We start from the raw sequence: 24,520 nt of genomic DNA, 5'->3' as shown, positions 1-24,520 counted from the left end.
AAGAGAGTGATACAGATTAACTCCGGTAAAGAGAGTGATCCACATTAACCCCGGTAACGAGAGTTATCCACATTAACCCCGGTAAAGAGAGTGATACAGATTAACCCCTGTGAAGGGAGTGATCCACACGTTAACCCTGGTAAAGAGAATGATGCACACGTTAACTCCGGTTAAGAAAGTGATCCACATATCACTGTCCACACATGGATAGCTGTACAGTGTAATTGACATTACTGTCCACGCAGTGATCAGTTTGTTGTGTATCCCAGCATTTTCTTTGTTTCCATCTGTGATTGTGTGTAGTTGAACTGTGTATTTCAGGTATTGCTGTTGCTGACTGTTTGATGCAGACAGTATTGAGGATCTCTTGGTCTTTTGTAGTCAGGAAGAACCACACTGCAGATCGGAGAAGGACTACCCACGGACAAAGCCACACTGATAGTGGTTCACACCGACGGCAGTATTGTCGAAACAACAGGATTGAAGTCGTCTAGTACACCTATAACCCAAGGTACTGACCCATACTCAACCTGTGTTACAGGCTCCTCGTGGATCCTGTGACAAGACAGCTCTGTGATTGTGGTGGTGGTGTGGGACTGTGGGGAGAGGTTTGAGTCAGCTCTCGGTGGTGAGATTCAGTAGGTGAGGGATTGAGTGAATTGTACTCTGCTTTCTGTATTGTGAGATCGGGGGTGGGGGTGGGGTTGGTTGATGCGTCAGTGACCATATCGCGCTGTCTGTACTGTGAAGTCAGGGGGTTGATTGACTGAGATTGGGAAGGGGGTGGTGAGTGAGTGACCACACTGTGCTCTCTCTGTCACTTTCTACTGTGGAGCTGGGTGAAAGTGCTGCCTGTCTTTGCATGAAGGTTCAGAATTCGAGCTGTGTTTAGGAAACTTGGGCTTAAGATAGTGGCTTTTGTGGTGCAATGTGTTGCTGGTGAGATAAGTGGAAAACCAATAAGGACAATAATTTCTCTTTGGTGCTAAGAACTCAAAGGTACTTTAGAGAAAGATAAAAATCTACAGCACATTACAGGCCCTTCGGCCCACCATGTTGTGCCGACCTTGTAACCTTCTCTAGAAACTGCCTAGAATTTCCCTACCGCATAGCCCTCTGTTTTTCTAAGCTCCATGTACCTATCTCACAGGCTCCTAAAAGACCCTATTGCATCTGTCTCTACCACCTTTGCTGGCAGCCCATTCCACGCCCCCACCAGTCTCTGTGTGAAAAACTTAGCTTTGACATCCCCTCTGTACCTACTTCTAAGCACCTTAAAACTATGCCCCCTGGTGTTAGCCATTTCAGCCCTGGGATAAAGCCTCTGACTATCCACACGATCAATGTTTCTCATCATCTTATACACCTCTATCAGGTCACCTCTGATCATCTGTCGCTCCAAGGAGAAAAGGCCAAGTTCACTCAACCTATTCTCATAAGACATGCTCTACAATCCAGGCAACATCCTTGAAAATCTGCTCTGCACTCTCTCTGTAGAATCCACATGCTTCCTGTAGTGATGTGATCAGAACTGAACACAGTACTCCAAGTGGGGTCTAATTAATTACCTCCCGGCTCTTGAACTTATTACATAAGATAAAGAGTACATTGCTGCTGGGACAGGGTTCTGTAACTGCTTTATCACATGGGCTGTCATGTTTACCAGTGAAATTCCCCTCCTACAGTTAGAGAATCACACGACTACACAGCATGTGCACAGGTCCTTCGGCCCAACTCATCCATGCCAACCAAGTTTCTTATAGAGCAAGTTGTATTTGTCTGTATTTGGTTCATATCCCTCTCTAAACCTCTACCCCCTACATGCCTGTTTGAATGCTGTCTACACCTATCCTTACCACTTCCTCCAGCAGTTCATTCCACATATCCACCAGCCTCTGTGTGAAAAATATGCCTGCATTAATACATGAAGCTATGATGCAGTAGCTATTACAGAGATTGAGAGAAGGGGAAAAGGGCACCTCATCATTCCAGGATTCAGATATGATTGACCCCAAAAGAGAGGAGTGTAAAGGGGGGGGGGGGGTTGTGCTACTGATCGGGGAGAGCATCACAGTGTTGATTGCTGAGAATAGGGCAGTGGGTTTTAGTGAAGCATTTGGCATGATCCCTCACTGACTAATCTAAAAGATTAAGGCACATGGGATCCAAACTAACCTGGTAGATTGGATTCAAAATCAGCTTGGCCTTAGAAGATGGAGGGTACTCGTGGGGGGATGTTATTCTGCCAGGGGAGATAGTGGAAGCAGATAAGATAGTGTATTTAAAAGGCATTTACACCGACACATGAACAGATGGGTCATGTTTAAAATGACATCATGATTGACACAGCCATGGTCCCTATGCTGAAACTTTCTGAACACAGAACATAGAAAATTACGGCACAGGATTGGGCCCTTTGACCCACAACGTTGTGCCAAATCAAATAAATTAGTAATTAAATGGCCAGCTAAGAGCTAATCCTCTCTGCCTACACAATTTCAATATCCTTCCATTTTCCTCACCTTCTCGCGCCTATTTACACTCATCTGTAAAGCCCCTCATGTATCTGGCTCCTACCATCACCGCAGGCAGTGTATTCCCATTCCCATTCCGACTCGTCAGTCCATGGTCTCCTCTACTGTCACAATGAGGCCCCTCTCAGGATGGAGAGCAACACCTCGTATTCCATCTGGGTAGCCTCCAACCTGAAGTTGTGAACATCGATTTCTCGAACTTCCGGTAATGCCCACCCACCTTCACCATTCCCCATTCCCATTTCTGTCTCTCACCGTATCTCCTTACCTGCCTTTCACCTCCCTCTTTTCTTTCTTCGATGGCCTTCTGTCCTCTCCTGTCACACTCCCCCTTCTGACCTGTATCTCTCTCACCAATAAACCTCACAGCTCTCTACTTCACCCCCACCTCCCAGTTTCACCTCTCACCTTGTGTTTCTTCCTCCCCTCCCCCACCTTCTAACTCAGACACCTCATCTTTTTTTCCTGCCCTGCCGAATTGTCTCTGCCTGAAATGTTGACTATACTCTTTTCCATAGATGCTGCCTGACCTGCTGAGTTCCTCCAGCACCGTGTGTGTGTTGAACACATTCCAGGCACCCATCACTCTCTGTGTAAAAAAAACTTGCCCCTCACGTCTCCTTTGAAATTACCCCTCTCACATTAAACGCATGCCCTCTTGTATGAGACATTTTCACCCTGGGAAAAAGACAGTCTGTCTACTCTATCTCTGCCTCTTGTAATCTTATAAACCTCTATCAGATCTCCCTCTGCCGCTCCGAAGAAAACAATGGAAGTTTGTTCAACCTCTCATTATAGCACATGCCCTCTAATCCAGGGAGCATCCTAGTGAACCTCTCCAAATCCTCGATCCACGATAGCTGACCTACAAAGTTGCACCTTGTGTAAACTGGAGGAAAGAGTATACTTGTGATCTTAACATTCCTTATCTTGGTTTGACACTAGGTCCACAGACTCCATCCACTCCTCTGACATCAGGCCCTGAAAAAGATGGGACAAAATACAACTGGGATCCTTCTGTGTATGAGAATGAACTACCAGTCCGATGCCGAAATACAAGTGGCATTTTGTTCAAAAACAAGTTGGGTTCTGGTAAGTTGCATTTCTTCTTCCTGCTTCTCATCCAAGGCTTTTGCAGATGAGTTGAAATTGTTTTCTGTGATAGATAAATCACGACATAATAGGTGCAGCTTTCCGCTCTTGGGATGGTGTAGGTGAACTCAGGTGGCTTGGATGTTTCAGGTCCAGCATCTCCTTTGTTGTTTGGGATCCTGTCTGAGGCTCCTGATGATGTTGTGTGTTGTCCAAGGTGAAAGAAAGTGTGATGTTTCACATTGATGTAAGTCCTCATAGCATCTGCTACACCCCTACACCCACTATATTCTTCAGTAGTTCTCTGTTCCTTAAAGGTGTCATAGCTGGTAGGGTGTGGTGGTGGGGATGATGTCCCTCTGCCTATTAAGTGCTCCCAATGGTGCACATCCCAAATAGCCTCTGACAACTAAGTCCGGCCTTCATGAGTGGCTTAGCTGCTAAGCCTAGTGGAACCGTTTCTACTGACAGGAGAAGGGGCAAATTACTGGTGCCTTAAAACTATTCACTTCGGGTGGATGGGGCTCATCAGCTGTGGTTGGCAGCTCATCGAAGAGAAGGAAAACTCTGATCTCAAACCTTCACTGCTGTGTGGTTCTACCCCTTCATGGGCTTTGGGAGTAATCTCCAAGGAAAAAATCCGGAGCTGGAGACCCTAAGACCCTACGTTGAGTCCAGTGCTGGCTGGCAACTCCTGCTGCTGGTGCCCAACTGTATCGGTCACTGCCATTCCTTTGGAATCATCAGCTCCTTGGAGAGGGTAAGCCTGCTATATGGGCAACAACTTGCTCTCCATATTGTACTGTCCTTGGCTTGTGTATCATGTAGACAGCTAAGAGGCAACGTCCATGGTTGACCCCGACTGGCAGAGAGCCTCAGGACAACTTTCTTCACTGTCCACTATACAATTATTGTATCATTTATACACTTGCTAATCATGCCATCTGTTTTCTATTCCAAACCGTCAATAGAAATGACATAAACTAAAGGATTTTTTTTTATCGATCCCTGTAGCACACCACTGTGCACTGACATCCAACCTGAAAACAATCCTCTCCTACCAGTCTCTGACTCCTTTCACCAAGACAACAGTGTATTTAATTTGCTGTCACACCTGGACCCCATGTACTCTGCCCTTCCAAATGGAAATAAATCCCTTCCGGAACCCTTCCACCACCGATGACGCCACAGTGTGCTGTAGCTTCTTGGCTTGTCCTTTTAAACATTTCATAAGACAAAGGAGCAAAATTAGAGCATTCGGCCTATCGAGTCTGCTCCACCATTCCATCATGGTTGATTTATTATCTCTCTTAACCCCATTCTCCATGATGCCCCAACTAGTCAAGAACCTATCAACCTCCACTGACTTGACATCCACAGCAGACCGTGGCAATGGATTCCACAGATTCACCACCCTCTGGCTAGTCCCTCCTCACCTCTGTTCTAAGTGGACGTCCCTCTATTCTGAGGCTATGCCCTCTGGTTCTAGATTCCCTCACGAAAGGAAACATCTTTTCTATATCCATTCTATCTAGTCCTTTCAGTATTCGACAAGTTTCAATGAGGTCTCCTCCTCATTCTTATAAACTCCAGCAAGTACAAGCCTGGAGCCATCAAACACTCGTATGTTAATCCTTTCATTTCTGGGATCATTCTTGTGAATCTCCTCTGGACCTTTCTTAAAAAAAAGCGCATTAACCATGATTTTCAAAGATATAAATCTCTCTGCTGGGGCTTCAGGAATATCCAACCTTGCTTCTTTTGTTGTCTTGAGGTACACCTGGTCAGGCCCCAGTATTTGTACACCTCTGGAAACTTCCACCAGGGGAATGAAAATTGCAAATATCGCTCAGCTCTTTAAAAATGGAGGGAGGCAGAAGAAACGAAAGTAAAGGTCAGTTAGCCTGAGTTCAGTGGTTGGGAATATGTTGGAGTCCCTTATCAAGGATGAGATTTTGGGGTACATGGAGGCACGTAGTAAAATAGGCTGTCAGCATGGTTTCCTTAAGGGAAAATCTTGCCTGACAAATCTCTTGGAATTCTTTGAAGAAATAACAGGCAGGACAGACAAAGGAGAGTCAGTGGATGTTGTTTTCTTGAATTTTCAGAAGTCTCACAAGAGATTGCTTAACACAAAATACCCCATGGTATTATAGGAAAGATGGTAGCATGGATAGAAGACTTGCTGATCGGCAGGAGGCAAAAGAATAGGAATAAAGGGGGCCTTTTCTGGAGTTTAGAAGAATGAGGGTGAACTTCATTGAAACCTATCGAATATTGGAAGGCCTAGACAAAGTGGATGTGAAGAGGATGTTTCTAATAGTGAAGGTGTCTAGGACCAGATGGCAGAGGCTCAGAACGGCTGTGGAGGTCAAGACATTGAGTACATTTGAAGCGGAGGTTCTTGATTAGACAGGGCGTCAAAGGTTATGGAAGAATGGGGTTGAGAGGGTTAAAAAATCAACCAGGATGGAATGCCAGAGCAGACTTGATGGGCTACTGGCCTAATTCTGCTCCTATGTCTTATGGACTCTTATGCACTTCATGAGCTCCCACACCTCTTTCTCCGTAATATTGATATATTTCAGGATATCGCTGTTCTCTGCCCTGAACTCACTCATTCCCACGTGCTTCTCCACTATAAATACTAATGAGAAACCTGCTCATCTGCTGCGGCTCCGCATATAGTTTCCACACTGATCCCTTAGGGGCTACCCTCTCCACCCTATTGGCCTTTTACTCTTCATGAACTTTCAGAATCTGTTAGCATTCTCCTTTGCTTCATCTGCCAAGCATATCTCATGTCTACTTGCTGTCCTGATTGCCTGCTCAATCATTATACTCCACAAGGGACTCATTTGATCCCAGGTGCCTTTACCCTACACGTGCTATCTTTCGGGTTCCTGATAACTTTGTCTTTCACTTGAACAGGAACATGAATTCTCTTTATCTCACATTTAACAGCCTCCCACTTGTCGGATGTTCAGTAGCCACTCCTCACCAACCTGTGTGGCTTCCTGTCTAATGCCATAAATATTAGCCTTGCCCAGTTTTAAAGTTCAGAAGTTCAAAGTAAATTTTATCATCAAAGTACATATATATCACCTTATATAACCCTGAGATTCATTTTCCAGCCCGTATACTCAGCAAACCTATAAAATAGTAACTACAACAGGATCAACAAACTGTGCAAATGCAAATATAAATGAATAACAATAAATAACGATAACATGAGGTAACTTTATACTTTATTGTCGCCAAACAATTGCTACTAGAATGTACAATCATCATAGCAATATTTGATTCAGCGCTTCCTGCTCCCTGGATTACAAATCGATAGTAAATATTAAAAATTTAAATTATAAATCATAAATAGAAAATAGAAAAATGGAAAGTGAGGTAGTGCAAAAAAATCGAGAGGCAGGTCCGCATATTTGGAGGGTACGGCCCAGATCCGGGTCAGGATCCGTTCAGCTGTCTTATCACAGTTGGAAAGAAGCTGTTGCCAAATCTGTCCGCATGAGTCTTCAAGCTCCTGAGCCTTCTCCCGGAGGGAAGAAGGACGAAAAGTGTGTTGGCTGGGTGGGTCGTGTCCTAGATTATCCTGGCAACACTGCTCCGACAGTGTGCGGTGTAAAGTGAGTCCACGGACGGAAGATTGGTTTGTGTGATGTGCTGCACCGTGTTCACAATCTCCTGCAGCTTCTTTCGGTCTTGGACAGGACAACTTCCATACCGGGTTGTGATGCACCCTAGAAGAATGCTTTCTACGGTGCATCTATAAAAATTAGTGAGGGTTTTAGGGGAGAGGCCAAATTTCTTTAGTTTTCTCAGGAAGTAAAGGCGCTGGTGGGCCTTCTTGGCAGTGAACTCTGCTTGGTTGGACCAAGTCAGGTCATTTGTGATATTGACCCCGAGGAACTTAAAGCTTTTGACCTGTTCCACTTGCGCACCACCGATGTAAATTGGGTCATGCGGTCCGCTACTCCTTCTGAAGTCAACAACCAATTCCTTCCTCTTGCTGACGTTGAGGGATAGGTTATTGTCTTCGCACCATGCCACCAGGTTCTTAATTTCCTCTCTGTACTCAAACTCATCATTATCCGAGATACGGCCTACAATTGTTGTGTCATCAGCAAACTTATATATTGAGTTTGATGGAAACTTGGCTACACAATCATGGGTGTACAGTGAGTATAGCAGGGGGCTGAGTACACAGCCTTGTGGGGCACTGGTGCTCAGAGTGATTGTAGAGGAGAGCTTGTCCCTTACTTTTACAGCCTGAGTCCTGTCTGTGAGGAAGTTGAAGATCCAGCTACAGATCTGAGTGCTAAGGCCCAGGTTCCAGAGCTTAGGAATTAGTTTATTTGGAATGATGTTATTAAAGGGTCCCTAAAGTGAGATCATTGGTTCTGTGAACATCTCAATGGATGGTCAAGTGAGTCTAGTTATCCCCTTTTATTCAAGAGCCTGATGGCAGTGGAGTAGGAACTGTTCTTGAACCTGGTGGTGTGAGTCCTGAGGCTCTTGTACCTTCTACCTGAAGGCAGCAGTGAGAAAAGAGCATGGCCTGGGTAGAGGGGATCTCTAATAATGGATGCTGCTTTCCTATGACAGTACATTAGTATGTTGACAGTCCTATCTTCTTCCATGGTTACAATGAAAATCAGAATCATTGGTCCTGGTCCCAAGTGCTCCTTCACTGACACTTTGCTTATTTGTCCAGCACTGGTTTTGAACAGGAAATTGACTTTTGTATTTGTTTACATATGTTCCTATGTCTCTAAAACTTTCCTGGGTATGCTTATCAAACTCTGGCCCACGTACTCCCTGAGCATTATGGCAGGCTCAGATGAAATCAGTGAAATGAAAATCACCGACTTATTATGGCTATATTTTCTGTTTTTGGATTCTGATGTTTTTTAACATAAGGTTCTTTCAGAAGTGAGGAAAGAGAAACAAACCTTGCTGCTTTGTAAGGATGCTTGTGATCATTTTGTTAAGTGTTGATAGAACAAAGAACATCTAATAAAGATAGTGATAGAGGTCTAGTAAGTGAAGAGAGAGAAGAGCAAAAAATGTGGCAGTGCTGTGTACTCATAGAAAAGAAACAGCCCATTCAAATTTCCAGTTAAGAGTCAGCCAGCCAGGAAGCTCCTATTCAAATACCATGTATCTGCAGTTGTTCAGTGTTTTCCATCAAAAGCTTCCAGAACTTTCCAGAATCATGCAAATGTAACAACTAGGGGGCGCACTGAACAACTGCATATACACAAAATGCTGGAGGAACTCAGAAGGCCAGGCAGCATCTATGGAAAAAAAGTACAGTTGACTTTTCGGGATGAAACCCTTCGGCAGGACTGGAGAGAAAAAGATGAGGAGTAGATTTAAAAGGTTGGGGAGGGCAGGGAGAAACACCAGGTGATCGGTGAAACCGGGAGGGGGAGAGATGACATAAGTAGCTGGGAAGTTGATTGGTGAAAGAGATACAGGCTGGAGAAGGGTAGTTTGATAGGAGAGGACAGAAGGCCATGGAAGAAAGAAAAGTGGGGAGGAACACCATAGGGAGGCGATGGGCAGGTAAGCAAATAAGGTGCGAGAGGGGAAAGGGGATGGGCAATGGTGGGGTGGGGCCATTACTGGAAGTTCAAGAAATTGATGTTCTGCCATCAGGTTGGAAGCTACCCAGATAGAATGTAAGGTGTTGTTCTTCCAACCTGAGTGTAGCCTTATTGTGATAGTAGAGGAGGCCATGGATAGACATATCAGAATGGGAATGGGAAGTGGAATTAAAATGGGTGGCCACTGGGCCACCCCGCCTTTCCTGGCGGTCAGAGTGTAGGTGCTCAGTGAAGTGGTCTCCCAATCTATGTTGGGTCTCACCAATATACAGGAAGCCACACCGAGAGCACTGGACACAGTATATGACCCCCAACAGGCTCACAGGTGAAGTATCACCTCACCTGGAAGGACTGTTTAGGGCCCTGAATGGTAGTGAGGGAGTAGGTGCAGGGGAAGGTGTGGTACTTGTTACGCCTGCAAGGGTAAGTGCCAGAAGGGATATCAGTGGGGAGGGACAAATGGACAAGGGAGTTGCGTAGAGAAAGATGTTTTTGATGGTGGGATCCCGTTGGAGATGGCAGAAGTTCTGGAGAATTATGTGCTGGATGTAGAGGCTGGTGGGTGGTAGGTGAGGGTAAGAGGCACCCTATCGCTGGAAATTATTAAGAGGAGATATTATTAAGAGTGAGGACGTTCCACTAGACAAAGAAGAGTGGTGGTAGTGGAGATGAACTGGTTGGGTCTAGTGTCCTGCTGGGAGATGGAGATGTATAGGAATTAGATGTATAGGGATTAGAGTGGTGGTGGTGGAGAGGAACTGATTGGGTCTGGTGTCCTGCTGGGAGATGGAGATGTATAGGGATTAGAGTGGTGGTGGTGGAGAGGAACTGATTGGGTCTGGTGTCCTGCTGGGAGATGGAGATGTATAAGGATTAGAGTTGTGGTGGTGGAGAGGAACTGGTTGGGTCTGGTGTCCTGCTGGGAGATGGAGATGTATAGGGATTAGACATTCATAGTGAGAATAAGACGATGGGCCAGGGAACTTGAAATCATTGAACAGATCCAGAGTGTGTGAGGTGTCACAGATGTAGGTAGGATGGGACTGAACTTGGGGGGAATAAGACAGAGTCGAGGTTTGCAGATATGAGTTCAGTGGGGCAGGAACAAGCTGAAACAATGGATGAGAGGCATTGATCGTGTGGATAGTCAGAGGCTTTTTCCCAGAGCTGAAATGGCTAGCACGAGAGGGCATAGTTTTAAGGTGCTTGGAAGTAGGTACAGAGGAGATGTCAGGGGTAAATTTTTTACGCAGAGAGTGGTGAGTGCGTGGAATGGGCTGCCGGTGATGCTGGTGGAGGCAGATACGATAGGGTCTTTTAAGAAACTCCTGGATAGATACATGGAGCTCAGAAAAATAGAGGGCTATGGGTATCCATAGGTAATTTCTAAAGTAAGGACATGTTTAGCACAGCTTTGTGGGCTGAGGGCCTGTATTGTGCTGTAGGTTTTCTATGTTTCTATGTCTTCCTGGAGAAGCGGGTTTGTAGGTCTTGCTAAGGAGGTAGAAAAGAGATGTACGGGGTGCAGGAACTATGAATTTGGTGGTAGTGGATGGGAGATACCCAGAGCTAATAAGGTCAATGATGGTGTGGGACACAATTGCCTGGTGCTCCTTACTGGGATTCTGTTTGAGGGATAAGTAAGAGGAGGTATCTGAGAGGAACATTGATTTCTTGAATTACCAGTAATGGTCCCCTGCCCTCTCCTTCACCATTGCCCATCCCCTTTTCCCCTTCTCATCTTATCTCCTTGCCCACTCATCGCCTCCCTCTGCTGTTCTTCCCCCCTTTTCTTTCTTCTATGGTCTGCTATCCCCACCTATCAGACCCCTCTTCTCCAGCCCTGTACCTCTTTCACCAATCAACTTTCTAGCTTTTAACTTCATCCCTCCCCCTCCCGGTTTCAGCTCCCCACCTCTACCGTTTAAATCTACTCATCTTTTTTTCTCCAGTCCTGCTGAAGGGTCTTGCCCTGAAATGGTGACTCTACTCTTTTCCATAGATGCTACCTGGCCTGCAGAGTTCCTCCTGCATTTTGTGTGTGCTGCTTGGATTTCCAGTATCTACAGATTTTCTCTTGCTCATGATTTTATTGCATATACACACTGTGACCACTAGGGGACACACTGAACAATTACATATACACACTGTGACCACTAGGGGACACACTGAACAACTGCATATACACACTGTGACCACTAGGCGACGCACTGAACAATTACATATACACACTGTGACCACTAGGGGACACACTGAACAATTGCATGTACACACTGTGACCACTAGGGGACACACTCATTTGTTAGGCCAGTGATATTGTGGGGATGAAACTGGACTCTCTCACGGTGGTGTCTGAAAAGAAGATGCTGTCTAAGTTGCATGCCATCTTGGACAGTGTCTTCCATCCACTACATAATGTACAAGGTGGACACAGGAGTACATTCAGCCAGAGACTCATTCCACCGAGATGCAGCACAAAGCGTCATAGGAAGTCATTCCTGCCTGTGGCCATCAAACTTTACAACTCCTCCCTTGGAGGGTCAGACACCCTGAGCCAATAGGCTGGTCCTGGACTTATTTCATAATTTACTGGCATAATTTACATATTACTATTTAACTATTTATGGTTTTATTACTATTTATTATTTGTGGTGCAACTGTAACAAGAACCAATTTCCCCCAGGATCAATAAAGTATGACTATGACTATGTACAATTGCATATACACAGTGTGACCACTAGGGGACAGACTGAACAATTGCATATACACACTGTCACCACTAGGGGACACACTGAACAATTGCATATACACACTGTGACCACTAGGGGACAGACTGAACAACTGCATATACACACTGTCACCACTAGGGGACAGACTGATCAACTGCATATACAAGCAACACACATAAAAGTTGCTGGTGAACGCAGCAGGCCAGGCAGCATCTCTAGGAAGAGGTGCAGTTGACATTTCAGGCCGAGACCCTTCGTCAGGACTAACTGAAGGAAGAGTGAGTAAGGGATTTGAAAGTTGGAGGGGGAGGGGGAGATCCAAAATAGTAGGAGAAGACAGGAGGGGGAGGGATGGAGCCAAGAGCTGGACAGGTGATTGGCAAAAGGGGATACAAGAGGATCATGGGACAGGAGGTCTGGGAAGAAAGACAAGCGGGGGGGGGACACAGGTTGGGCAAGGGGTATATTCAGAGGGACAGAGGGAGAAAAAGGAGAGTGAGAGGAAGAATGTGTGTATAAAAATAAGTAACAGATGGGGTACGAGGGGGAGGTGGGGCATTAGCGGAAGTTAGAGAAGTCGATGTTCATGCCATCAGGTTGGAGGCTACCCAGACGGAATATAAGGTGTGGTTCCTCCAACCTGAGTGTGGCTTCATCTTTACAGTAGAGAAGGCCGTGGATAGACATGTCAGAATGGGAATGGGATGTGGAATTAAAATGTGTGGCCACTGGGAGATCCTGCTTTCTCTGGCGGACAGAGCGTAGGTGTTCAGCAAAGCGGTCTCCCAGTCTGTGTCGGGTCTCGCCAATATATAAAAGGCCACATCGGGAGCACCGGAGGCAGTATATCACCCCAGCCGACTCACAGGTGAAGTGTTGCCTCACCTGGAAGGACTGTTTGGGGCCCTGAATGGTGGTAAGGGAGGAAGTGTAAGGGCATGTGTAGCACTTGTTCCGCTTACACGGATAAGTGCCAGGAAGGAGATCAGTGGGGAGGGATGGGGGGGACGAATGGACAAGAGAGTCGCGTAGGGAGCGATCCCTGCGGATCCAACTTTCACCCTGCCATCAAGTTTACCTGGTCCATTTCCAACACCTCCCTCCCCTTTCTAGATCTTTCTGTCTCTGTCTCTGGAGACAGCTTATCCACTGATGTCTACTATAAGTCTACTGACCCTCACAGCTATCTGGACTATTCCTCTTCTCACCCTGTCTCTTGCAAAAACGCCATCCCCTTTTTGCAATTCCTCCGTCTCTGCCACATCTGCCCTCAGGATGAGGCTTTTCATTCTAGGACGAGGGAGATGTCTTCCTTTTTTAAAGAAAGGGGCATTCTTTCTCTCACTCTCCTTTTTCTCCCTCTGTCCCTCTGAATATACCTCTTGCCCATCCTCTGGGCCCCCCCCCTGTCTTTCTTCCCAGACCTCCTGTCCCATGATCCTCTCGTATCCCTTTTGCCTATCACCTGTCCAGCTCTTGGCTCCATCCCTCCCCCTCCTGTCTTCTCCTATCATTTTGGATCTCCCCCTCCCCCTCCAACTTTCAAATCCCTTACTCACTCTTCCTTCAGTTAGTCCTGACGAAGGGTCTCGGCCTGAAACGTCGACTGCACCTCTTCCTAGAGATGCTGCCTGGCCTGCTGCGTTCACCAGCAACTTTTATGTGTGTTGCTTGAAATTCCAGCATCTGCAGAATTCCTGTTAACTGCATATACACACTGTCACCACTAGGGGACACACTGAACAACTGCATATACACACCGTGACCGCTAGGGGACACACTGAAGAACTGCATCACAAGCAAGAGAAAATCTTCAGATGCTGGAAATCCAAGCAACACACTCAAAATTCTGGAGGAACTCAGCAGGCCAGGCAGCACCTATGGAAAAGAGTAACAGTCAACGTTTCAGGCTGACACCCTTTGACTGTTTTTAAACGCAAACAACAGGAATTCTGCAGATGCTGGAAATTCAAGCAACACACATAAAAGTTGCTGGTAGAACACAGCAGGCCAGGCAGCATCTGTAGGAAGAGGTGGAGTCGACGTTTCAGGCCGAGACCCTTCGTCAGGACTAACTGAAGGAAGAGTGAGTAAGGGATTTGACTGTTTACTGTTTTCCATAGCTGCTGCATGGCCTGCTGAGTCCCTCCTGCATTTTGTTTGAACCACTGTATATGTACATTGTGACCACTAGGAAACATATGTAACAGTTACATGTACATATGTACTTAAATAACAGACAGTTAGTTGTTAAGATAACAATTAAACAGTCTAATCCAACAATGTACACCTATCATAGAACTTTTTATTGTGTTAAAGGTAGATAGCTGAATTAAGTGTTTCATCCTGGAGGTCAAAGAGTGTTAATCAGTTTGGTTCAATATAAAGGAGTGTTGCTACTGAATAAATTTATGTCTTATGTATGATTCTTGTATGACACATGAATGGAGTTAGAAGGAAACATGAGTGACCTGCAGACTTATTTTTAGGAGGCCGTGGGCGTTGCATTAAACATGGAGAGAACTGGTTCACTCCCACTGAATTTGAAGGGTTGGCGGGTCGCGCTAGCAGCAAAGACTGGAAAAGGAGCATCCGATATGCTGGTCGCTCCCTGCAGTGCCTGATACAGGTAGGAGACAGTCCTCATTGACAGATCAACTACCATGTGCACTTTTCTTCTGTCTAAATAAACAGCTTGGGGAGATCATAATATTCCAGATTATTCTCACTTTTGCTAACCATTCAGGGGAGGGAAGAATGTATAAACATAATGTAAGAGTTGAGAGGTTCAAACACACAGCTTCAGAATGACATCAGGGTGGCTTGTTTAGAATGCTTTTCCCTGGAAGCGAAGAATCTTAGAGCAGGGTTTGAGGCCATCTGGCCTGTAACACCACTGTGGGAGACTATAAGACATTGGAGCAGAATTAAGCCATATGACCCATGGAGTCTGCTCTGCTATTCCATCATTGCTGATTTATTATCTCTCTCAAAGCCATTCTGAAAAATTATAGCTGGGAGCTCAATGTCCAAGGATAGAAGCATCGAAAACCTACAGCACAATACAGGCCCTTCGGCCCACAAAGCTATGCCGAACATGCCCTTACCTGAGAAATTACCTAGGGTTACCCATAGCCCTCTACTTTTCTAAGCTCCATGTACCTATCCAGGAGTTTCTTAAAAGACCCTATCATATCCGCCTCCACCACCATTGCCGGCAGCCCATTCCACACACTTACGACTCTCTGCGTAAAAAAACTTACCCCTGACATTTCCTCTGTACCTGCTTCCAAGCACTTCAAAACTGTGCCCTCTCGTGTTAGCCATTTCAGCCCTGGGAAAAAGCCTCTGACTATCCACATGATCAATGCCTCTCATCATCTTATACACCTCTATCAGGTCACCTCTCATCCTCCGTTGCTCCAAGGAGAAAAGGCCAAGTTCGCTCAGCCTATTCTCATAAGGCATGCTCCCTAATCCAGGCAACATCCTTGTAAGTCTCCTTTGCACCCTTTCTATGGTTTCCACATCCTTCCTGTAGTGAGGCGACCAGAACTGAGCACAGTACTCCAAGTGGGGTCTGACCAGAGTCCGATATTAGATTAGATTAGATTATGAGGACACGCAGTCCTCTTTTATTATCATTTAGTAATGCATGCATTAAGAAATGATACAATATTCCTCCGGTGTGATATCACAGAAACACAGGACAGACCAAGACTGAAAAACTGACTAAAGCCACTTAATTATAACATATAGTTACAACAGTGCAAGGAGTACCATACCTTGATGAAGAACAGGCTGTGGGCATGGTAAAAAAAGTTCGAAGTCTTTTGAAAGTCCCACATCTCATGCAGACGGGAGAAGGAAGAAAACTCTCCCTGCCATGCCCAACCACAGTCCGACTCTGAGTCCGTCCGAAAACTTCAAGCCTCCAATCAGCCTTCCGACACCGAGCACCGAGCACCATCTCTGCTGAGCGCTTCGACCCCGCCCCAGCCGCCGAGCAACAAGCAAAGCTGAGGACTCGGGGCCTTCCCCTCCGGAGATTCTCGATTGCACAGTAGCAGCGACAGCAAACTGGGCATTTCAGAAGTTTCTCCAGATGTTCCTCCGTGCTTCTCACATCCGTCTCTATCAAATCAGAATTGTGCACGGCATCCTACTTACAAATACGATATTATTTCACCGGAGAGCTGCGCGCGCCGCGTCGCGCTGCCATCTTCTCCTACATTACCTCTCAGATCCTAAACTCAATCCTACGATTGATGAAGGCCAATGCACCGTACGCCTTCTTAACCACAGAGTCAACCTGCGCAGCAGCTTTGAGCATCCTATGGACTCGGACCCCAAGATCCCTCTGATCCTCTACAGTGCCAAGAGTCTTACCATTAATACTATATTTGACCGACCAAATTGAACCACCACACACTTACCTGGGTTGAAGTCACTACTGCCTGTCTTCCCTATATTTCCACTGTTTCTGGAAGGATCGCCAGGATCCTGAAGAAATACCGGATTAATACCATCCACAAACTCGTAAGGAAGCTCGTCAAAGCTGACCTGGCACTTAGATCGGCTGGAATTGACTGGATTCCCTGTGAATGCAGAGCAGTGCAAATACTTATTTTCCTTTGTTAAATATGTTTTTTATGATTGCAAAAAAAATGCTGGACTCCAAGATTTCGGATACTGCATTTCTACCCCATCAGTGAGCTGCTCATTGATCGGTGTTGCTAGGCTGGGTGTCGGTGGATTTGGCTGGGGTGTCAAAGAAGCCGGTTGGGATGTTGCTCGTGTTTTGGTGGAAGCAGGCAGCATGGTGGAGGAACACACATCAAAGTTGCTGGTGAACGCAGCAGGCCAGGCAGCATTTGTAGGAAGAGGTGCAGTCGACGTTTCAGGCCGAGAGTCTCTGTGTTGCTTGAATTTCCAGCATCTGCAGAATTCCTGTTGTTAGCATGGTGGAGGAGCTGGACTGGGTTTGGAGTAGTTGGTCTGTGTGCGGAGCATGTTGCTGCCTGCTACTTGAAGGCATCAGAGTTGGTATGCAAAGGCGGTGATTGTCTTGGACGTTCCTCTTGCGATTGCAAGACCCTGTTGGATGTGATTATGTAAGATTCTGTTCCCTTGTTTGGTGACATGACTGACGTTGGGGAAGCTGCGTAGGTTGTAGTGAGGACTAGGCCTCAAGCTGCGGGCTTGCCTGCTGCTGCATCTCAGCAGAGGAAACGTCACAGGTGGTGCAGTGTGGCATTTGTGCTCGGCTGGGGCTTGGCCTTTTCTGTCAGTGCTGCCCTCCAGTGTTCGATTGGTGGAATGACAGGCTGGATTTTGTGTCTCAGACAAAATTAGGAATCAAAGGTTGAGCATGGTATTACTAGTGTTCTGAGCTGCCTATATTTCAATGCAAGAAGTAGTGCTGAAGATGAGTTAGCTGGTTTACAAACAGAGGCAATGTGCAGTGAGGAGAGGGCAAAATTGCAGCCAGAAGGATGAGTTGCAACGTAAATGGCGTACAAAATTGAAAAGGGTGAACACAGGACTGAAGGTGTTGTATTTGAAGACATGTAGTATACGAAATAAGGTAGATGAACATGAAGCATAGTTGCAGGTTTACAGGTATGATGTAGGCATCATTGAATGATGACTGAAAGATTATAGCTCAGAGCTTAATGTCCAAGGATACACATTTTATCAAAAGGATAGGCAAGAAGGCAGAGGGGGTGGTGTGGCTCCGTTGGTAAAAAATGAAATCAAGTCATTAGAAAGAGGTGACATAGGGTCGGAAGGTGTTGAATTGTTGTGGATAGAGCTAAGGAACTGCAAGGGCAAAAAGACCCAGATGGGAGTTGTATACTGTCACGTACCCCGTGACGGGTTAAAGAACCAGCAGAAATGGGAGACACCTTTGGAGTCCAGTATTGCTATTAACTAATGGTATTTATTAGTAAGTACGCAATACAGTAATGTAATATCAGTTATATCAAACAGGTTAGCAATGATAATATATATATATAAGTGCGGAAATATAGAACCAAGCTTCTTCAAGTCTAGGGGTAAATGGATACAGTCTTACGGAGATGAGTAAGGTTCAGTTCAGTTCATGGTATTGAGTTGAATAGTGACGGACAGAGAGAGGTGTTTAGTTCTTCAGGTGAGCTGATGCTGTCGATCTTCCCGTTGTCCTCCGAAACTTCCAAGTTAGCCAAACTTGACCAACTTAAGAGCACCGTCTTCGAGCGATAGTCTACCAACCCCGGCAAGGGTTAGACACACTAGTAGACTCTACAACATTGCTCTTTCACGCACTAATAATCACAGATCGATACTTGGTGATCGATCCACAGTCCCACACTCATGGGCACCTAAATAGGATAGTGGTAACTTCACCACACCCTTGTGCGTCTGCGTGTCCTGTGTCCTGTGTCCTGTGAAACAGGCAATTGCGCTGATTTAAATACTGTCGTGCTGAACACCAGCTGTCCATCAAGTAGCTCCTCCCTTCTCTCTCCATAGGAACTCAGAAGCTGCCAGTGTCTCTGCAGAAATTCCAAACTGTGAGCAGTCTTCACCTCTCTCTCTCTCTCTCTCTCTCTCTCTTTCTTTTAAAAGCACAGTTTATAGGGATAATTCAGGATCCCGTTACAATATAGACCCCTAAATTGTAGTAAGGGTGTGGTCTACAAATTACAAAGGGAGATAGAAAATGCATGCCAAAAGGGTAATGTTATAATAGTCATGGGGGACCAATATGCAGGTAGATTGGGAAAATCAGGTTGGTGCTGGATTCCAGGAGGTGGAATTACTAGATTGCCTGCATATTGCTGGCTTTTATAGCAGCTTGTGGTTGAGCCCACTAAGATTGGATGTGTGCCATGAACCGGAAATGATTAGAGAGCGTATGGTGAAAGAACTCTAAGGGAAAGTGATTATAATATGATCAAATTCACCCTGAAATCTGAGAAGGAGAAACTAAAGTCAGGTGTATCAGTATTACAGTGGAGAAAAGGGAATTTCAGAGGCATGAGAAAGGAGTACAGAATTGATTGGAAAAGAACACTGGTAGGGATGACAGCAAAGCAGCAATGGCTGGAATTTTTGGAAGCAATTTGGAAGATGCAGGATATACACATCCCAAAGGGGAAGAAGTAATCTAAAGGAAAGATGGTGCAACCATGGCAACTAAAATGTCATTAAAAAGGTAAAGTTGGAATACAAAGGTAAGCTAGCCAATAATATTAATGAAGTTTCTATACTAAAAGTTTCTCCAGATACATAAAGTGTAAAAGAGACGTGAGAGTGAATATTGGACTGCTGGAAAACAATGCTGGAGAGGCAGTAATAGGGGACAACAAAATGGTAGATGAACTGAAAATGTACTTTGCATCAGTCTTCACTGTGGAAGACACTAGCAATATGGTGGAGGTTCCAGGTGTCTGGGGGCATGAAGTGTGTGAAGTTACCATGACTAGAGAGAAGGTTCTTGGGAAACTGAAAAATCTGAAGGTAGATAAGTCGCCTGGACCGGATGGTGTACACCCAAGAGTTCTGAGTTAGTAATGATCTTTCAAGAATCACTACATTCTGGAATGGTTCCAGAAGACTGGAAAATTGCAAATGTAATTCCACTTTTCAAGAAGGGAGAGAAGCAGGGGAAAGGAAACTATAGGCTCAGTTAGTCTGATCTCAGTGGTTGGGAAGATGTTGGAGTTGATTTGTTAAGGATGAGGTCTCAGGGTACTACTCGGAGGCACATGATAAAATAGGCCATAGTCAGCGTGGTTCCCTCAGGGGAAAATCTTACCTGACAAATTTGTTGGAATTCTTTGAAGAGCGTTTGATGGCTCTGGGCCCATATTTACTAGAATTCAGAAGAATGAGGGGTGGGAGGGAGGGAACGTTGACTCAGACCATGAGAGGCCTGCGTTGGACATTTTCATGCCTTACAAGGCGCAGATTGGAGGTCTGTGTGGGGCGCCACTCCTCACACAGACACTAGAGCAATGTGTGATTAAGCACCTTGCTCAAGGGCACAAACACGCTGCCACAGCTGAGGCTTGAACTAGCGACCTGCAGATCACTGACGAACGTCTTAACCACTTGGCCACGTGCCCAACACATGAGGGGTGACTTCATTGAAATGTATTGAATGGAGAAAGGCCTTGATAGAGTGGATGTGGAGAGGATGTTTTCAATGGTGGGAGAGTCTAAGACCAGAGTTCACAGCTTCAGAAAAGTGGGCGTCCTTTCAGAACAGAGATGAGGAGGAATTTCTTTAGCCAGAGAGTTGTGAATCTGTGGAATTCTTTGCCATAGGCAGCTGGGGATGCCAAGTCTTTATGTCTGTTTAAGGCAGAGGTTGATAGATTCTTGATTGGTCAGGGCATGAAGGGATACGGGGAGAAGGCAGGAGATTGGAGTTGAGAGGAAAATTGGATCAGCCACGATGAAATATTGGAGCAGACTCATTGGGCAAAATGTTAATTCTGCTCCTATATCTTATGGTCTTATTACAGAGGAGGAGGTGTTTGCTGTCCTGAGGCAAATTAGGGTAGATAAATCCCCAGAGCCCGACAAGGTGTTCCCTCAGACCCCACAGGAGGCAAGTGCAGAAATTGCCAGGGCCCTAGCAGAGATATTTAGAACATCCTTAGAGATAGGGCAGGGACCAGATATATAAGTATTTGGGTAGACACAGATTGTTTAAGGATAGTCAGTGTGGCTTCATGCATGGTAGATCATGTCCAACTAATCTTATGGCGTTTTCAAGGAATTTACCAGGAAAGTGGATAAAGGCAAGGCAGTGGACGTTGTCTGCATGGTGTTTAGCAAGGAATCTGACAAGGTCCCACATGGGAGGCTGGTCAAGGTTCAGTCACTCAGCATTTAAGATGAGTTAGTAAATTGGATTAGGCATTGGCTTTGTGGGAGAAGCCAGAGAGTGTAGTAAATGGTTGCCTCTCTGACTGGAGTCCTGTGACTAGTGGTGTGCTGCAGGAATCTGTGCTGGGTCCATTGTTATTTGTCATCTATATCAGTGATCTGGATGATAATGTGGTTAACTGGATCAGCAAATTTGCAGATGACTCCAAGATCGGAGGTGTCATGTGCAGCGAGGAAGGCTGTCATGATTTGCAGAGGGATCTGGATCAGCTGGAAAATGAGCTGTAAAATGGCAGATGGAATTTAATGTAGACGGTTGTGAGATGTTGCACTTTGGTGGGACCATCCAGGGTAGGTCTAACACAGTGAACAGCAGGGCACTGAGGGGTGTGGTAGAACAAAGGAGTCTGGGAATATGTCTCCATAATTTGTGCAGAGGGACTTGGAGTCCTCGTGCAAGACTCCCAGAAGATTAATTTACAGGTTGAGTCTGTGGTAAAGAAGCCAAATGCAAGGTTGGCATTTCTTTCTTTTTTTTTTTGTAATTTATTTTTTATTAAAGTTCATCAAACAGAGGAAAGAAAGAAGAGAATAGAATATAAAGACAAGGAGATAATGCTGAGCCTTTATAAGACACTAGTCAGGCTGCACTTGGAGTATTGTCAACAGTTTTGGGCCCCATTTCTCAGAAAGGATGTGTTGTTATTGGAGAGAGTCCATAGGAGTTTCATGAGGATGATTTGGGAATGAAGGGATTAACATATGAGGAGCGTTCGGTAGCTTTGGGCCTGTACTCTCTGGAATTTAGATGAGTGCATGGGGATCTCATTGGAACCTACTGAATGTTGAAGGACTGGGTAGGGGGATCTGCAGAGGATGTTTCCTATGGTGGGCATATCCAGAACTAGAGAACACAGCCTCAAAATTGAAGGGTGACCTTTTAGAGTGGAAATAAGGAAGAATTTTTTTTAGCCAGAGAGTGGTGAATCTGTGGAATGCTCAGCCACAGACTGCGGTGGAGGCGAAGTCCGTGGGTATATTTAAGGCTGAAGTTGAGAGTTTCCTGATGAGTCCTGGCATTAAAGGATGTGGTGAGACGGCAGGTGAATGGGGATGAGTGGGATCTGGGATCAGCCATGATGGAATGGCGGAGCAGACTTGATGTGCTGAATGGCCTAATTCTGCTCCTGTGTCTTACGGTCTTATTGGCGAGGCCTAATTTGGAGTATTATGTGTAGTTTTGGTCACCTACCTACAGCTAGGGTCGAAAGTGTACAGAGAAAATTTACAAGTATGTTGCTGGGATTGGACCTGAGTTGTAAGGAAAGATTGAATAGGTTAGAAGGTAGAAGATTGAGAGGGGATTTGATGGAGCTGTATAAAATATGAGAGGTATTGGTAGGGTAAATGCAAGCTTTTTCCACTGAGGTTGGGTGGGACTACAACCATGGCTTGAGGGTGAGAGATGAAAAGTTTAAGGGGAACATGAGGAGAAACTTCTTCACTCTGACGGTGATGAGAGTGTGGAATGAGCTGCCAGCACAAGAGCATGTAAGCTGCATTCCAGTGTTAGAGAGGTTTGGATATGTATAGGGATGGCAGGGTAAGTTGATGGGCGTAGGCAGATTAAATGGTTTTGGAATGGACTAGATTGGCCAAAGGTTCTGTTTCTAGTAGGTACAGAGGAGATGCCAGGGGTAAGTTTTTTACGCAGAGAGTGGTGAGTGCGTGGAATGGGCTGCCGGCGACGGTGGTGGAGGTGGATACCATAGGGTCTTTAAAGAGACTCCTAGACAGGTACATGGAGCTCAGAAAAATAGAGGGCTATGGGTAACCCTAGGTAATTTCTAAGGTAGGGACATGTTCAGCACAGCTTTGTGGGCCGAAGGGCCTGTATTGTGCTGTAGGTTTTCTATGTTTCTGTGCTGTAGTTTTCTATGACTCTACCTCAATGAAAGGTCATCGGGAACCATGGTAGTGTAGCAACTCAGGGCGTTGATGTTCAGAGTTCAAATCCGGCATCCTCTTTAAGTAAGTTTGTACTTTCTTCCTGTGCGTGCATGAATTTCCTCCTGCAGACAAAAACGTACTGGTTAGTAGGTTAATTGTCATTATAAATTGTCCTGTGATTAGGCCAGGAGTTAAATCGGTTTGTTGCTGGCTTGTTGGGCCAGAAGGGCCTGTTCTGTGCTGTATCTCTAATAAAATAACTAAATAAAAAGGTGTATGAACGATATACAAGATGTTTTTCACTGTATTTTCACACATGGATCAACAATAAACTAATTTACCGATGTTAGTTTCACATCAGAAAAATCTGAGCGTGTTTAACCAGAGTTTTAACAAAATAGAACACCAAGGCAGAAAAGCAAGAGTAATATAATTTGATCAAAGTTTATTACAAAGAGGGTTGATGAGTTGTGGGCATACAACGTGTGCTCAGAAGTGCGGTGACTGTCCAGCCAGCACAATCCTCTGATTTGATTCAATACAAATGATGCATTTGGTTGTACATGTAATAAATAATCTAATCTTACGTGACCTGGTAGTGAAATAGTGAGAAGGTCACAGCTGTTTGCTGACCTGTTGAGGATTCCCAGCTCTCTTTGTATGATGGGTTAGATATTCCATTCGGTGATGAGATGGGTAGCCAGCTGCTGCTCTCTGCTGTGCTCAGAATCAGCTGTAACTCTGTGATTTCTCTGCTTCTGTTTTCCAGGATGGCATCCTAAATCCCCATGCAGCCTCTTGCACCTGCGCTGCCTGCTGTGATGATATGTCTCTGGTAAGATGCTGGTTGGGACGGTTTTAAAGTGGGGTGGGGTTCCCTCACTGGACAGCCTGGCACTCCTCTCCACAGTTCCCACCCAGTCAGTCTGAGTAGATGCTTCCCAGTGAGACTCAAAAGTGTATAGAACCAGAATCAGGTTTATTATCACTGACATATGTTGTTTTGGGGCAGCAGTACAGTGCAAAGCATAAAATATATATGGCAGGGGGATGGGAACTGGAGTGATAGGGCTGAGGAAGGGGAAAACAGAAATAAATCAAAGATAGCGTGCAACAGAGATGATAGAAAAGACAGGCAGGAGATGAGGCATAATCACAGCCAGTGGGATGAGTTACAGGGCAATAGAGAAATGGTGCAGTTAAAACAGAAAGCAACAAATACTGGACTGAAAGTGTTATATTTGAATGTACACAGCATAGAAATACGGATGATCTTGAAATTCAGCTACAGATTAGCAAGTATGACATTGTCTTGGTATGATAAAGTATGACAAACTTGGCTAAACGATGGCTGCCATTGGGAGCTGAACGTCTAAGGACCTCAAGAGAGAGAATTTGTAGAATGTCTATGGGATGGCTTTTTAGAACAGCTTGTTGTTGAGCCCACTAGGGGATTGGCTGTGCTGGATTGGGTGTTGTGCAATGATCCGGAGGTGATAAGAGAGCTTAAGGTTAAGGAACCCTCAGGGAACAGTGATCACCATATGATCGAGTTCACTTTGAAATTTGAGAGGGAGAAGCTAAATTCCAATGTGTCGGTATTTCAGTGGAATAAAGGAAATTACAATGGCATGAGAGGGGAACTGACCAAGGTTGACTGGAAAGGGACACTAGCAGGAAGGACAACAGAGTAGAAATGGCTGGAGTT

General features: G+C 45.4%; 1 protein-coding gene across 2 annotated transcripts in view; it reads left to right on the top strand.

The window, feature by feature from the left end:
• LOC140205336 (deformed epidermal autoregulatory factor 1 homolog) overlaps window positions 1–24,520 on the top strand; it is a 110,443-nt gene that overhangs the window by 32,036 nt on the left and 53,887 nt on the right. For both annotated transcript variants that reach the window (XM_072272924.1, XM_072272925.1), the window contains exons 3-6: window positions 382–511; window positions 3,480–3,626; window positions 14,466–14,605; window positions 23,582–23,647. In XM_072272924.1, coding sequence (XP_072129025.1) covers window positions 382–511; window positions 3,480–3,626; window positions 14,466–14,605; window positions 23,582–23,647 — 483 coding nt within the window. The remainder of the gene's footprint in view (window positions 1–381; window positions 512–3,479; window positions 3,627–14,465; window positions 14,606–23,581; window positions 23,648–24,520) is intronic.

Source organism: Mobula birostris, chromosome 11 (assembly GCF_030028105.1).
Source record: "Mobula birostris isolate sMobBir1 chromosome 11, sMobBir1.hap1, whole genome shotgun sequence".
Classification (NCBI taxonomy): Eukaryota; Metazoa; Chordata; class Chondrichthyes; order Myliobatiformes; family Myliobatidae; genus Mobula; species Mobula birostris.
The sequence above is the reverse complement of the archived record's forward strand: the minus strand, read 5'-3'. Positions and strand labels throughout refer to the sequence as shown.